At 37.2% G+C, this 16,216-nt stretch overlaps 1 protein-coding gene across 2 annotated transcripts; it reads right to left on the minus strand.

Annotated features, from left to right (window-relative positions):
• Window positions 1-2,019: 2,019 nt before the first annotated feature.
• LOC105035638 (cell number regulator 5) lies at window positions 2,020-14,726 on the minus strand. Of its 2 annotated transcripts, none has more exons than XM_010911257.3 (5): window positions 14,496-14,726; window positions 14,350-14,406; window positions 12,972-13,148; window positions 10,056-10,282; window positions 2,020-2,458 (listed from the first exon to the last, which is right to left on the minus strand). In XM_010911257.3, the coding sequence occupies exons 3-5, from the start codon at window positions 13,141-13,143 to the stop codon at window positions 2,294-2,296; spliced, it is 564 nt and encodes a 187-aa protein (XP_010909559.1). In that variant the 5' UTR covers window positions 13,144-13,148; window positions 14,350-14,406; window positions 14,496-14,726; the 3' UTR covers window positions 2,020-2,293. The 2 variants fall into 2 exon arrangements, with proteins under 2 accessions (XP_010909559.1, XP_010909558.1); XM_010911256.3 differs by having other exon boundaries at window positions 12,972-13,501.
• Window positions 14,727-16,216: the final 1,490 nt, after the last annotated feature.

Below are 16,216 nucleotides of genomic sequence, written 5' to 3' on the forward strand. Positions count from 1 at the left end.
AAGTAACGCATGACTACTACCCTCTATATAAGAGGGGCAAAGGGGGCCTCAGGAAAGTTATGCTGGAAAAAAAAACAAAAATATTTTCTCTATCCAATTCTCATTCTTCCACTGGTCTAAAATTTTGATTGATTTAGGCATCGGAAGATCCTCCACCAAAAAATCTTTGATAAGTACGGACTTTCTTTTTAGATTTTTCAAGGAGAGCCAATCCTAGAATTGCCACCGAACTCCAGATTGGTAGGAGATTGATCCCATCTACAACAGCTCGAAGACTTGCAGCAATAGATTTACTCAGGAGCACTTCCAAATTGACCCAAGGTGCATAAATTTTATCTTAGCCCTTGTTTTAGCAATTTGTTCATTGTCAGTTAAAATTCTGTGCCCGATAGCGATGGACTTTTGTAAAGAGCCAATATTCTTGATGGTTCATTCAAATGGCATGCATGTACCTTTCCCACCAGCCGTCCTACTTCAAATTTTGTGATCTTTATTTTTAACTTTATGCATGCCATCTTTCCTTGTGATCTTCATGCAATATACTATAGATTAGGGGGAACATAAATTGAGTTTGGTCATCATAGGTAGACGACTCGAGTTGCTAAGGAGCAAAAAACATACTATGAAGTGGGAGATTTCCAATAATCTAACCTGAATCTAAATTTTTCATATTAGTACCGAGTTGTAAATGGATCCAACCCGACCCAAATGTTTTGTGGAGTCAAAAATATCAGCCATAGACCTGATTCAATTTGGGGCGATCTTCTGTTGGCTTGAATCTGACTCCAATTTTGGAATCAAAACAAAGAACTAGGTTGGGTCAGGGTCATACATAACTTAGTCTGACCCAACCCATTTGCACCAACAATCAGAGATTCAGTGTTTCAAAAAAAAAAAAAGAAAAAAAAAAAAAGAGAGTATTCACCAGAAAAGTTTGAAAAGAATTCAAGTCACAACCAACTAACAAAGTAATTCACTGAACATGAGCTATTGAAAAATTCTTGATCAATATGTTGATAAGAAAAATTCTGCCAACAATAAAAATCATGTGCTATTCAAGAATCTTCTGAAGTTATTGGAAATAAAAACTATGAAGCCCCCAACATGCATGTCTGATTCCACAAAAGAGACTGAAACTGCACTGAAGATCGGCAGAAACATTTCGATGAAGTCTTTGGCGACAACGCCTCCACCCCAAGCTTGCTGCATGATGACCGTCAACAACATTCCAGATGCCAAAACTTATGACAGAGAGGAAAATTCCAAACATATGATGGGAAAATTTGATGCTTGAAAAATCTATCCAAAGCACCAAATGACATGGAGATGCAACATCCTTCTTGAAACCTTTTGATCAAAATCCCATTGCTCGGGTGAATTCAGGCTTGTTCCAATGGTCACACCCATTTGCTTAGCAACCAGAGGCTCGCGGTTGAAGTCTTGGTTAGCACATCCTTAAATATTCGAATCTGGGTAATTGATGTGGGGTTGGTCTTCCTCCTCTGAAGGAAATAAATTCCTTGCTGAGTCAAATGAGACACAACTAAACAAGGACACCAATGCTCTCCATCAGCTACCAGCACAAACGTGTTACACCTGAAGTATCCATTAGTCGACATTGGCAAGTGAGTCACCACTCACAGAGCCAGCAATCATAAACCAATATTATTAGAGCTTAACGTTTTAACATTAGATGAGGCAAAAACAGTTGGTATTACACATACAAAACCTGTCAGATGCCATATCTTGTTTAGCAAGTATTGTAAGTAAACAAAACAAATTTTCTGAAAGCCTTCACTCTCAGGTTGCCAACTGCAAAAAGTTGAACTTATACAGCACACACATGCACGTGCACGTGCATGCACACAAGCATGCACACGCACATGCATGTATGCACGCACAACACACTCATGTTTCCCCGTGTTTTGGTTTTCAATTTTCCTTAACGTTTTTTAAGGGTTTCTACATCACAAATCATTTGTATGATCCACAGATTTTTTTACTGGTTCTTCGAAAATGTCACAGTCAGAACAGATCATTCATACAGCTTATGGATATTTCAAAATGTTTTACATAAATGTTCTCATGTCACAGGCAAAGCTACGTGACCCATCTGCACAAGCTGAAAAGCAGTGTGGTTCAAGATTTACAGGTGCTCTTTTTAGTGAAAAATTTTGAAAGTTTGATTTCCTCGTACAGATACAAGCCAAGTTGCATGAAGATGTGAAGCAATATACCCACGTATCAAAAGCAGCAACAGACATGCTAACCGACATTCTACAATTGCAGATTATTACTGGGGATCGAACTCCATAGTCTGGGCCACAGGAGCAGTCACAGTAGGGAATTTAAGAACAGTAGTGGAGCCATCTGATCTCTCCCGGATCTCCCTGTATTCTTGACAAATGGCACACAAGTGGCAGAATATATGAGTTGTTAAATCACCACATGGAGCTTCCTGGAAAGGAAGATGAAAAAAAATAAGTAAGACATAAGAGAGTATCTCCGAAAAGGTTTGATTAGGTTAATTTCTTTATGATAACCATCTAGAATGACAGAAAAATGTTGGTGGAATGTCTCCAAAGAATGAAACTTATATAAGATCATCCATATAGAGATGTTAAAACAATAGTTGCCCGTTAGTGTGAGAAGCCATACAAGAAATGGAAGCAGGAAACAATTGATAAGGATTTAGATAATAGGGAAATGGAAATTGTTTATACAAAATGTGGAAATTGTTCATATATTTGGAATAAAAGAGAAGGATGTCTTCCCAAGTCTAACAAAACATTTAAATCCGTATCTACTAAGTACCATCCTTCAACTGAAAAAGACAAAAAATTCTCTTTATTCGCTTGTTTCATTTCTATTTCATTTATAAATAAATTTAAAAAAAAAAAACTTGCAAAAGGGGGTGAATATTTTTTTCTTCTTTTTTCATGGGGTCTAGCACTAGCATGCAACCTTTTTTTTAATGCATGGGATCTTTGTCATCGCCTCACAAATATTTAGATTACTTTTAACTAAAATAGTTTGAAATTTAGAAGGCTCCTAATGAAAGAAGGAAATTGGAGCCAGACCCTTCAAAGGATAACTCATGTCTAGAAAATTTCTCTTTTCTCTTTCTACGGGTGGTGCCATTGAGGCACGTATAGGGTGGTTGGGTTGGGTTGGGTTGGATTGGAAGCATGTTAGGTCAAAAAATTGTCAACTCCAATCCAACTTATTTATTAAACAAGTCAAAAATCCAATCCCAAACTCTTTTTTGCTAAACAGGTAACCCAATCCAACCTATATAACCCATTTAATAAATGGGTTGAACCTGGTTAAACAGGTTAAGCAAGCCTTAAACAGGTTAAATGTGGCATGACCCAATCCAACTACTAAATGGGTCAAAAACAGTTTAAATGGGTCAGGACTATAAACCTAAATCTGACCAGTTTTAAAAAATGGGTTAGGTTGGATCTTGCTGTTTATGACCCGGATCCATTTATGACAAGCCAAAACCTGCCAAAGCAGGTTGGCTGCAAGTCAGGTTGGTGGAACAGGGTCATGAATTGCCACACATACACGTGGGAAGCAGAGAATGAAAAGCATGTATTTTTTCTCATCCAAGTGGGATTGAGAAGCATTCTTAAAATATGCTTGGGACATGTTCCCAAATTCGTCACCCAGGAAACCCCTTCTGGAGTGCTAAATGCATTTCCCAGCAATTTATATGATTACAAGTGATCCAGACTAATGTTTTAGGGAGACATACAAAATAGTCAGCCTTCAACATGTGATGGGACAATGACTTGATGATAGCAAGAAATCAGGAAGGAGGTTCCTAGAAGAAATATTACACCAATAAAACCTTAAAAATATTTTAGGAGAACATAAAGTTTTGAATTATAAAGAGAAGAAAATGACTTCTTCATTAAACTTTTCTTAAATCCATCATTTATATCCTGTTAACATGCAGAATTAGTTTACAAAGAGTTTGACACACCGATGTTCTGACACTTGGGGACAAAGGTTAGCTAGTCTTTTCTATGATTGACAGATCAGCAAGCAAATTCCTATACTAGATATTTGTCCACCAAACAGACAAACAATCATTTGCAACATTTGAAGATGTGTTACGGCCTGCTTAATCAATTTATAAAATAATAAAATAATCTAACAAGGGTGGGCTGCAAAAGTTGCAGCCATATTGGTCAATAGGATATAATTCAAGGTATGTCGTCCCATCCTTTTTTTCCATAAGTCAGTTCATGCTTCAAAGGTGCACAATGCACATTATATCCTCAGCTTGATGAAGGAATTAACTGTTCAGATAGTGAGTAGTATACTGTGCAGTGGGTATGGATTAGAAGATCACATATTTTCTAGATCCCATGTGCTAGCCACTGTATAGACTTGATTCTAATAGACATCGGCGAGATCTGTAAGGTAAGGCAAGTTGTGGAGATAGCAGTCAATTACAAAATTCATATATAACCACAAATGTATACCATCCTTAATAAGAAAAGCACATCAAGGGTGAGATATTGAGGCCAGTAGTCACCCACTTTACTACACTACACTGCACTTAAGACTGCAAATGGGGTGGGTTGACCAGTGACCTGATCGATTTTGACCCAATCCAACATATTTTTAAGGACTCATAGGGCTGAGTTAGGTTCCAAAATTGGACACATTCCACATTCCAGGTCAGATCCAGATTTATAGAATTTCGACCTTATGGGCAAGGCTTTTTTCGCCGCTTAGGGGTGCCAAAAAGCTTGTTTGGCAAATCCAACAGCAGAGAAGTAGATGTGTAGGTGTCCCACCAACACTGGATTAGCGGGAAAGGAGATAGTCTAAGGAAGATGATTTGAATAGAATGGGTCTAGGTGCCTTCACCTTCAATGACTTTTGCTACTGTCACATTGTCCATCGAAACAAGATGGACAGAGTTGTATAAGGTGAAGTTGGGCTATGGTTGAAAAAATCTACATTACCACTTACCACTACTCTTAAGATAGAGTTCTACTGGTAATCTACAAGCAAGATAAAGTTAAGGTAAAACTAGTAATCTACAAGCAAGATAAATCTAAGGTAAAACAAATATAAATAAGATAAATTGGATTCAGTGATCAGTCAAAGAATTCTTTTTCAGAGTACAATTAACTTTTATATACAAAACAATAATAGTAGAAGTAGCCGCTAACTCCTATAACCATTCATGTTGCCACAATCTTTAGCAGCTCTGGAGGTTTGCTTCTATGATTCCATGCATGTCATAACCGCAAATTAGATCATGATCTAACTAAAATTGATATCCTTCAGCCTGTAACTCATACTGGTGCATCATTGTCAGTCATAGCAATCCTGTTCCTTCAACCTACTAATCATGGTTAATATCAAGTCCAAGCCCTCTCTCTGGCCTATGCCTCCAACATAGTTGCATTTATCATATGCCAAAACCTTGTTAAGTTTACCAAGCGTCACATGAATTTTGGTTGTTCTGGCTCCTCCTAACCCCGTCCACATAGCACTTATGGTCACCAACCAAGCTGTTATGAAGGGGTGTAAACAGATCCAACCCCATCCAATCCATTTGTTCTTTGAATCTATATCGGGTATCCTTATTTGTTACCCGACCAGACTTCACCTAAACCTAAACCAACCCGTTAAACCTTAATACATAAAGGGACGGCATAAATTCAATGAGAATAGGGGAATGAAACATCTGATGGTCACTGCTCACTCTCCCATTATCAATGGGCACACCATCCTCCATAGCCTCTCCAACCTCGCATTCAGCCTTGGATCAATCGTCTCTGACTCGACTCTATCTGTTCCCAAAGAGGACCAACAAACACTACCCTATTAATTTTAATATAGCAATCAAATTCATTAGATCCTCCAAGAACAGCATGTGGTGGGCTATGTTGGCCCCTGCACTTTTGCTGCCATTGAAGACCCGTCAAAGTCAGCATGGTCGGCAAGCCAAGCCTCAACCCTAGACCCACCATACATGTGCAAGACCACCCATTGCAGGGTAAGCCATGAGTCATCAAAGGCAGCGGGGTACTCAAGCAAGCCGATACTCCACCAGCACAACAATGACATTGGCTTCGACTGGCAAAAGAGTTAAGGCAAATGTGGAACATGAGATGAAAATCTGTAAAGATGTAGAAAAAGCCATCCCTATGGTAACCATGAGAACCCAGTCTGAAAGATGAAAGTATAACCAAACCAATTCGATCAAATAACAGAGCGAGAGGAGAGCTTTGTGAATAGGGGTGCCTCCTATTTCATTGCAATGAATGGTCGTCCCTATTGCCGCGCCACATCAAGCATGCCAGCCAACAGCCCACCTCCTCGAGGCACCGATTGGGCCACAACCTAGCAATGATGTGACCAAGGTAACGGGAGAGGCTTCTCTCTAGCTCTCCCCCCTCTATTTCTCCACTCCCCTTCATTTTCTTCTTCCTTACGTGGAGCCATCGCTAGAGGAGGCAACGAAGGTGAGGCTTTCCTCAAAGGGTTTGAGAACTCTCAGAAGGGCACAATTGAGTCAAGAACAGGGAGTGCACATCACCCAAGCCAGATCCATCATGGACATGAATTTTTCAAGCTAGGACCGGGTCATATAAGAACCTACCCCGACCTTGAACAACTCTAGTTTAAAAGTTTTGGCAATGGAACCCAACTCTCTATTGGTCTAGGTCTAGGTCTGACATCAGGACCTGAACAATAAACTAGATTGGGTTAGAGTCAATCATGGCCCTATCTATGCTAGCCCATTTTCAGCTCTTATTGGAAAGAAGGCAGCCCTACATCAAATGTTTATGAATGCCGAGTGGTAGGAGATTAGATATGGCCATAGGAGCATGGAAGCTGATCATGTAGAGGGCAGTAACAAGCTAGACATTTTGGAACTAGGCCAAAAAAATATTTAAAGCTATTGAACCATTATATCGAGTGCTCTAGACTGTGGTAGAGAAAGATACCCTCATATGGGCTTCTTGTACTATATAACGAGAGCTACTAAAGCTAAGATTAGGTAGGCAGATCCAAGGCATGATAATGAGTACATTAATGTCATTGAGCAAACGTGGGATTACAAAATGGCAAGAACTTATATCTAGCAGGTAATCATTTGTTTATTTTCAATGAACAAGTATATATCTTGTTTATGTTTATAAATAAAATCTAAGTTTAATCATTTGTTTGTTAATTAAATCAATTACAAAATGTCTTCGCAGCCTACAATCTGAACCAAAAGTTCTAGTACAGTGTCATAGGAATGGACTTTAACAAGGAACTTTTGGCCTTCCAGTATAATGTGATTTATAAGACAAAGCTTGATCTGGTTGTTGCCATCCAAGTCTGGAAAAGGTAACTTAATTTTAATGGGATATAGGATCATCATTTGTCAAATCAAGTAGATCATTGACATCATATATCATGTATGCTTCACAAATTGAAGTTGCTAGAGAGGGATCCCATAGCTTCAGTGAAAGGGCTGCTGTGGCAAGCAATGATAACATGGATCTAGGTACTTCCCAACATCTACAAACCAATCTAATATTTTATGAAAACTAGTGTCTGAAATGCAATTTACTTGATTTCCTTTGTAGTTTAATGTCGGTTTTACTTTGGCCTATCACCAAAACACCTCCAAAGGCTAATGATCCAGATCCTCTTGTAGATGGTCTCCTCAAGTGGTTGTAAGTGCAACTAGTCAATCTTAGCTTAATTCATAACAAACAAAGAAACTGCCTTCCAAGAAAGAATCTAAATGATTTGGTATATGCACATTACAATCTAAGACTCTAATTGAAGTACATATAAAAGAAAGTGGAGCTGAACAATAATGATAGACTTCACAATGATTTTGTATATGATGAGGATCCGATGACTAATTGGCTTGAGAGCTTGCATTAGTTAGAGTATGATGAGCCAAGATCACCTCCTCAATCGAATAGTTTGTAGCAAGAGAGGTTGGGGTAGATGCAAAACAATAGGCAGAATGATACATGTCACCCTCAAAACTAACCAAACAACCATAAATGTCATCACAATGTACTAGGTTCGAGAGATCCTCCCAAATATTTAATAGAGATGCTAAGAAGAGGCCACAATGGTCAAGGAGGTGGGGCCAATCAAGGTGGAGAACTCAGTCAAGCCACCGAGTAGAGCCAAGCAGACAAGGCATCCAAGGAGAGAAAGTAGCTTCTCAAACAAGTAAGAAAGGGAAAGAGAACTACAAATCTATTGAAAAGAATGGATGAGGAGTTTGTTCACTCTGATTCTAAGACATTGAACCCTCAAATGACCGATCATATCGTGATGCAAGCAATGATGATAATGATAGTTCAAGCAATGATGCATCTAATGCTCTAGGTGTTAGCAGTGGATGTGGCATGGGTTCATACAACTCAGCTTTATAGTCCTGGTCAGTTCACCGGTGAGTTGCAGCTCACTCATGCCATGCAAGATATGAATTATGATACACAATCTAGAGCTAGCAAGGATATGATTGCATACAGAAGACAGGCCCTTTAAGGTGGTTTGAAACATGTGGCTGCTACTGCAATGACCTATAATGCAAAGTAAGGTCTCTGAACATATTTAGATCCAAATCATACATGGGATCCTATTCTGCACAACCAAGGTACAACCTGTATAGACTTCTTTCATTTGAGGTGTCGTATTCGAGCGGCAACTATCCTCCACAACCTCAACTAGATTACAAGTCCAATTTCACTCACCCGAACTATGATCAGGATCCCAACATCTATGAGCAGCATAGACACTCCATGAGGAATTAGATGTCAATACATATTTTGTACTTCAAATCCATTTAATATATGATATGTATTTATACACACACACATGTGTATATCTGTGTGTATATTCGATTTCATGTACTCATGCATTCAATTAGATTACAATTGCATTCATTAATCTATCATGTTATCTTTCAAAAAAAATACAATATTAAAAAAAAGAAATCAAAATAGTAATCATAACTCAAACAAGCACAAACATTAAAATAATCACTCAAGAACAACAAATGAAAAAGGTAAAAAAATATAATGGAGTACCAGTACAAAATTGGTATGCCTTAGTGTCCTGGGCATTGGAATGCTACCGAACCAATATCAGACCACTCACCGACTGGTGCAACACCTCATACTGGTTTGGCAGACCTTGAGAAACAGAGATTTTATAACTTTATTGTTCTAGTTAAGCTATCATGATAAATAGGTCTGATATAAAAATACAAAGTTTAAGGCCGAGAAAGCCCCTTAAGCAATTTAGTACAGTATTTTGGTTTATTTTGATAACTTATGAAGTTTAGAGTATATCTTGTTTCAGCCTATACCAGTTCTGAAAACTCTGAATAAGTCATGCTAGTTCTTAAGAGTTTCTTTTCCAACAACAGAAATAGCCCTTTCCTTTCAAAATTTTGCTCAAAACAATGCCAATAACAACCATCATAAATTCTCAAGAATGAAGATGAATGTATACAAACACAAGGACTCCTAATTTCTTCCTTTCTTTTCCTTTATTATTTCTTTTTCCTTTTTTAGTGTTTGGTAAGGGCCAAGTACCAATCAACATTCCTTTTAGGAAATAGCAAAATTAATTATATTCATCATATTAACTTAGATGAGCAAATGCGGGGACCAACTTAGCAGTGAAACTTGTCATTTATTCATTATGTACATGGCACTGCAGATTTCTGGTGGAGTTTATCTGCAAAGGCAGCATTCTTATGCATCATAGTGTTTTCCACATGCTAGGAGCCTATCATCTTCTAGTTTTCTCCTTTCTTGAATATTATGATTGATATTCTTGTTGCCTAACATAACTAGTCCTCTTACATCACTGAAAAAGGAAACTTTTAGAGTCATCAAACTTGCAACCTTCAGTCATTTGGAAACAGAGATTTAAAACTAGCCAGATTCCAAATTAAGAAATACATTCAAAGTATACAATCTTCATAAATCACGAAGGGGGTGGGGGGAGGAAAAGGGACTTCTCGAATAATTTCTGTTAAAGAAATTGCGTACCTCCAGGTTATATTTTGTCCGTAATGCTTTGCGATACCCACAAGCGTAACATGCAACCATGGTTCCTGGAAATCCCAGTAGTATACCTCCACTAAAGAGACAACAGAAACAATTCACTAGTCCATACAATATAAAGTGAGTCATGCATGACCCCGCGAGAGTTCCAGAACCCAAGAATTCTGCATTCTTTCCAAAGAGAAAGCATGGGCAAACAGTGCCTATACAACCTATTAAGAGGAAAAGAAAAGGAAATGTATTAGAAGTTTTTTTCTTCCATGCTTGCAAAGACACCTTGTTTGATAAGTTATCATAATTCAATGAAGAAGAGGAAAGATTGTAACAATATTAACAAATGAGTATGTATATTGATACATAAAGGGTGTCAGATGAAGAAAGACCATCAAAAGACATAACAAATGAACATATAAAGGGTGCTTATATGTTAAATGAGTGTGTATATTGATACATATGCAGATGCACATACATTCACACACAGACACTGACATACATTTGTTGAAATGCTTATAACCATTACTCAGAAAAAAGATATCATGCTTGAGATTTATTTCCCATGTAAATATATGACAAACCAGATATCACATACATTTTGGCTATCACAATCTGACATGCTAAAACAAGAGCACCTAAAAGAACCAAATTGAAATGTAACACTTCCTAAATATGATAGATAAAGGTGAAATTTTTCAAGGGTTAAGCCAACTTCCAATTTAGAAATTCTACATCTACATTTGTACATCATAAAGAAGACTGCACCATATTTGTCATGACTTCCTTTCTTTGGTGGAAAAGAATAGATAAGTAGTTTTTTGGTTTCAAACATAAAAAGAGACATCACAATTCATGATGCAGATTAGGATCATTCATGCAAAACATATTATATATATTAGATTCATATGAACATTGTAAAATGACAGTTCTTTAACCCTCAGAGCTAGTTACTTGTACGGTACATTAGGAATAGAGAGATGCTTTTAAGGCTACACTAAAAGCAATGGCACAATTATTAAATATTTAAGGAAATTCTAAGCATACAATGAAGAGAATCAGAAGGAAGAAACACAACAATAATCTGGAAGGAACTATGTTTTGTGCATGTTTTCAAATCTCTTTCTAACTTGTCCTATGATTCTATAGTTCCATCAATTTATATGAAAAATATAAAGGGGAATCCTATACTTATGAATTTCTTAGATATGGATAGGAGTTATCTCTTAAGGCCTATTTGGGAAAATCCAGTTGGATCCGGTATGATCCAACAGGAAGGGTAGTGGAGAGATAGGGAAGGGAGAGAACTGAAGAGGGGGAAGGACGACACTGGGCGGTCACAGGCCCCAATCTCCACATGGTGGAAAAAGGACCTTCTGAGGTCTTTAGTTTTCATCCTTCAGGGATCAGACCCTGCAATCCCAGCTTACTCTCCTTCCCCCACTATCACTCTCTCCTCCTCTGATTTTGCTTCCCCTTCTCCTGCTCTCCCCTTCCTTCCCTAGCCAATCCTGCCATATCATGCCAAATCCTGCAAGATTTTCCCAAATAAGCTGTTAATGAGATTTCTAAAGTTTTCCTTTTAAACAAAGATAACAAAAGCTATTTATTAGAAGACAAGTAGGCATATATAAAAGGAAAGCTTTTAGGATTTTAGTAGATAAGGCAATAAAAGATTATATACTTTGAAAAAGGGGGACAAGATGGTTATAAAACAGAGAGTTTGGGGGGCTGCCAACTACCCACTATGGAAGTCTAAGTACACAGTCTTCGGAATCAACAGTGCTAAAACACACTTTCACCATGCCAGCAGGAGCTCTTGCCTCCTCAACCCCATGCGGCTCGGCCATTGAATGCACTTGTTGACCAACTCTCCAGCACCCACATTCATAAGCAAGGTGAGAGTTCCAACAGTCAAGCTTGTAATCATGGAAGTTGAGCAAATAGAAATGGAGTTGAAATACCTTAGTTAGCTTATTTACCTAAAGTAGTGAAGCTAAATTTCAATCATTTTAACCGTAAAGAAAAACCCCAAAATTTGAAATCACAGAGTTAGTCAGCTCTATGATCTTTACCAAACTCTAATGGATGAGGGCGCCATTAGCATCATTCAACTTGGCAAGGGACGCATAACTAAGGTTTCAATTGTTGGCGAATCTAGCCATCACATGGGCAGATTTCCAGCATGAACATCACAATAGGTAAGGTCCCACCTAGTTTCAAGACATTTTTGCTGATCTAACAATGTTGGAGCAAACCGGTTTAGAGAGAGATCAAAAAATCCAATTTGTGAAATTGTTGATAGAAGTAGGTAGATCAACTTTAGCTCCGCAAGTTGGTTGTTTTATAAGCAGCTTGACACAAAGTATTAAGATTGATATACATAGGTTTGGTTCTTATTTTTTCTAGTGAATTATCATCTCTTGTTGGTAAAAAAAATACTTTGGGCATGGCAGACAGTCCTGGTTTGTGAAATTGAATCTAAGATAAATGTAGGGCTACCTTCCTAGATACATAGACAATGTCAACAATGCGTAGAAAATCCATTCATATCAATCCTAAAGGTTTAGAAGATGCACTACTCTTAGATCATAGAACTCCAATGCAATTTTAATGAAAATGAAATGCCACAGTGTCTTACCATATATATATATATACACATATATATATACGCACATACACACACACACACACACACACACATATATACACACACATACATATATTGTATTGTATAGGTAGCAACTAGTCTAAAACACACCAGAATGTCTAAACTAGAACCTTAATGTTCAACAAAATTTCTTTAAGGCAAAAAATGAAGGAATACTATAAATCATATTATATAATTAAACTGAACCTTTCAATTTTCCTTGTGAAAATCAAGGGGTCACAGGGCAGAAAGAAGCATACAGCTCTGCATATCATCACAGCAAGCACAGATTCCAGAAGACCACTGTTTAGGGTCCTGACTGACTGGATGATGAGAAGGGTGACTATCATCTTCAGAAGCGCTTTCCGCTCCAGCTTCTGACTGATTTAAAGGAATATATGGAGGTGGGACATAGCTGCCTTGCCCTGTCATTTTCACTGAAAGGGAACCAACATATCATCTCTCAACTGATAACATCTAGGTTACAGTTAGTTTAACGTAATTGAAACCAAACAATGATAGAATCATCTGTGAGCTTCAAACACTAATCAAAATGTAAATCCATCACTGTGTCCAAATCTGTTCAGAATTATCCCAGAACACTTGCAAAACAGTATAGCGTGATTAACATGTGGTTAATCATATCCAAAGGATAAACTCTAGCTGCTTCAAAGTAATACTAAATAGTAAAACTCTGCAATATTTGATATAAATAATCAAGCAAGATAAAATCTTGATGGGAGACAACTTCAGCTCTAGCATTAGATCAAACAGGACTGCGACAGGATAGCTGCACCAGACATAAGTAATCATTAGAAATTAGAAATGCCATCAGTCTGAATAGCAAGCATATCCATGATCAGAAATTTTCGGGGCAGTTGTAGTACTAACAGCTAAATACAAGACATATTACAGTACCACAGTACCCTTGCCGGGCATGACAGGGAGTTAATTTTTGAAAGATATATATTGGCTTGTCATGAATTTCATGAACGATAAGAACCAATCAAAACAATGTAACAAATGTTTGTCCTAACACAAAGAAATATCAGCAACCTACTACCAGTGCCCCATATAGTAAATATATCATAACAAAATAAGGTATAAAATCCAAGTCAAGAGACATAAGATCAATTTTAGAAATTAAACATGACCAAAAAGCAATAAACGTCTAGAAAATGGACCAAGAAGCCATCATGAACTCACTACCAGGTGCCAATATAGAGAACATATAGCAACAAAATGAGTACAAAATCCAACTCAACGAACATAAGATCCTTTTTAGAAATTAAGCATGACTACAAAGTAATAAGATTCTATCATACGCAACTGGAAGGTATTTAAGCCAATTTTAAATCTCCAAGTAATCAAATTGCACATTAAATGAAAGCAGGTAAACAATTCCAGTGAAGAGAAATAAGATTAGTCTTAGCATTTGGACATTAAAAGCGATGCCAAAGAACTAGCACTATTTTAACACAATTCCCGAATTCGATTTGAAATCATTCATGCATTGAATTGCAGAATGGCATCTGAAAACAAAATATCGATCTCCTACCTTGAGGGCTATTAAATTTCCAATATAAACACGAAACAACTTCCAAATTTCCAAAAAAAAGATTTGGAGAAAAATAATACCTGAGAACACCAGAGGGATAAACCCTAATTAAGTTCTCTTCCCTTTAACCCGCTGACCTAATAAATCACACAAGATGAAACGTAAAAAATAACGGAAAATTGGGGAAAAGATAGGATATTTCAGTCGAAAAATCCCTTTTTTCAACCTTTTGAGAGGGTTCTTTTCTCGTTCTTTACGAAGCGAAGAGACAGGAGTGGAGCTCGACGGGAAATGAGAAGGTGGGGAGAAGATGGGGCTGAAATTGGAGGAGAAGCGAAAACGAGGGAGAGAGAAGGTGGGACGAGAGAGGTGTGTGTTTTTGTGTCTAGTCCTTCTCTCCGCAGGAACCAAGACCTTTTCTTCTTCTTCTTCCTCCCTTTTTTTTTTATTTTTTTTATTTTTTTTAATTTTTTGGTGGAATAGAAGCTAGTTCTGTTTAAAGGGTAGGCCCGGCCAGCTTCGATCCGGCTCAGCTAACGACATAACAACATTAGTCAGACCCGAGCATGGCCCGGCTCAGTCTTCAGGCCTAGTTGGGCTTGCGGCTTCGGGCCAAGTCTAAAGCTTTCTGAACCCTTTTTCTTTCAGTTTAAAAATAGAAAAAGATACTTTCAAAAAAGGGATTGGAAAGATTTATGAACTTATATTTATGATTATTGAAATGGAGTAGTTGCATGTAAAAGATTAATATTTTTTGGTCATCAAAATCGGATTTCTAAAATGAGTATACATTATATATTATATAATATTCAGGATAAGATGGGCTCTGATCGAGCCGAACTAAATCCAAGCCCAACCCATTTTAACAAGTGGATCACATATGTCCAGCCCAACCCAATCCATCTAGCTTAATACGTCCAAAATACTTTAGGCTATAATGGGCTGGATGAATCATCCAACCCATGAACAGGCCAATTCCCACCATAGAGATTCTTTGTGCACCGCATGCAGTGTAAAAAATCCCATATGGAGTGTATCGCCTTATTCGATTGGTCCATATAGCTACCATTTCCCAACGTATATTTAATACCAGTAGGTCGATTTTTTCACTTAAAAAAAATTGTATGATAAAAATATCCTTCTTAAAAATTATGACATCTTTTCACAAAAATTATGACATCTATGATACTTCACAGAGGAAAAAAGATAATGAATATATACGAAAACAATATTATGACACCTCTTCACATAAATTATGACGTCCTGCTTCAGTTTAGTGTTTTCTACAAGGAATGTCATAATTTTTGTAAAAGGGTGCTATAATTTTTAAGAATAATATTTTTATCATACAAAATTTTGAAACAAAAAAATCGATCTATTGGCATTAAATGTGCATTGGAAAGTGGTGGCTATATGGGCCAATCGAACAAGATGGTGTGCTTTACATCGAATTTTCTGCATCGTATGTGGTTCACAAAGAATTTCCACTCACCGTAACCAAGCTCCTCACAGTCATGGGATTGCAACCACTATATGATAGAGTTTCTTCACATCTCCATTTTTTGATGCGAGACTCATCGCTTGCTTAGGTAGAAAGGTCCAGTTATTCGACGAGACAATATTAAAAATCTATTTTTATCTAGCTAAGCATTTTACATGTATTGATATTTTTTACTCATACCCATACAAAGTAGATTTTTTATTGATATAGGTTGGAGAAAGATTTTAGAATCACTCAAAAATTTATTATGTTCTACACAACCATTTATTGGGTTTCTTTAATAATTGAGTCCTTAGTTTTTCAAAAATTCTCTAGACTATTAATCAATCATTGATTAAATTACTTGATTAACTTCAAATCGAGACGAAATCAGATATATAAGACTAATTGTTACTGAACTCAAGGACTTAATTAATTTATTTACCCTCCCCCCAACTTAATTAACT

The sequence above is a fragment of the Elaeis guineensis genome, chromosome 1 (assembly GCF_000442705.2).
Source record: "Elaeis guineensis isolate ETL-2024a chromosome 1, EG11, whole genome shotgun sequence".
NCBI classification, from domain to species: domain Eukaryota; kingdom Viridiplantae; phylum Streptophyta; class Magnoliopsida; order Arecales; family Arecaceae; genus Elaeis; species Elaeis guineensis.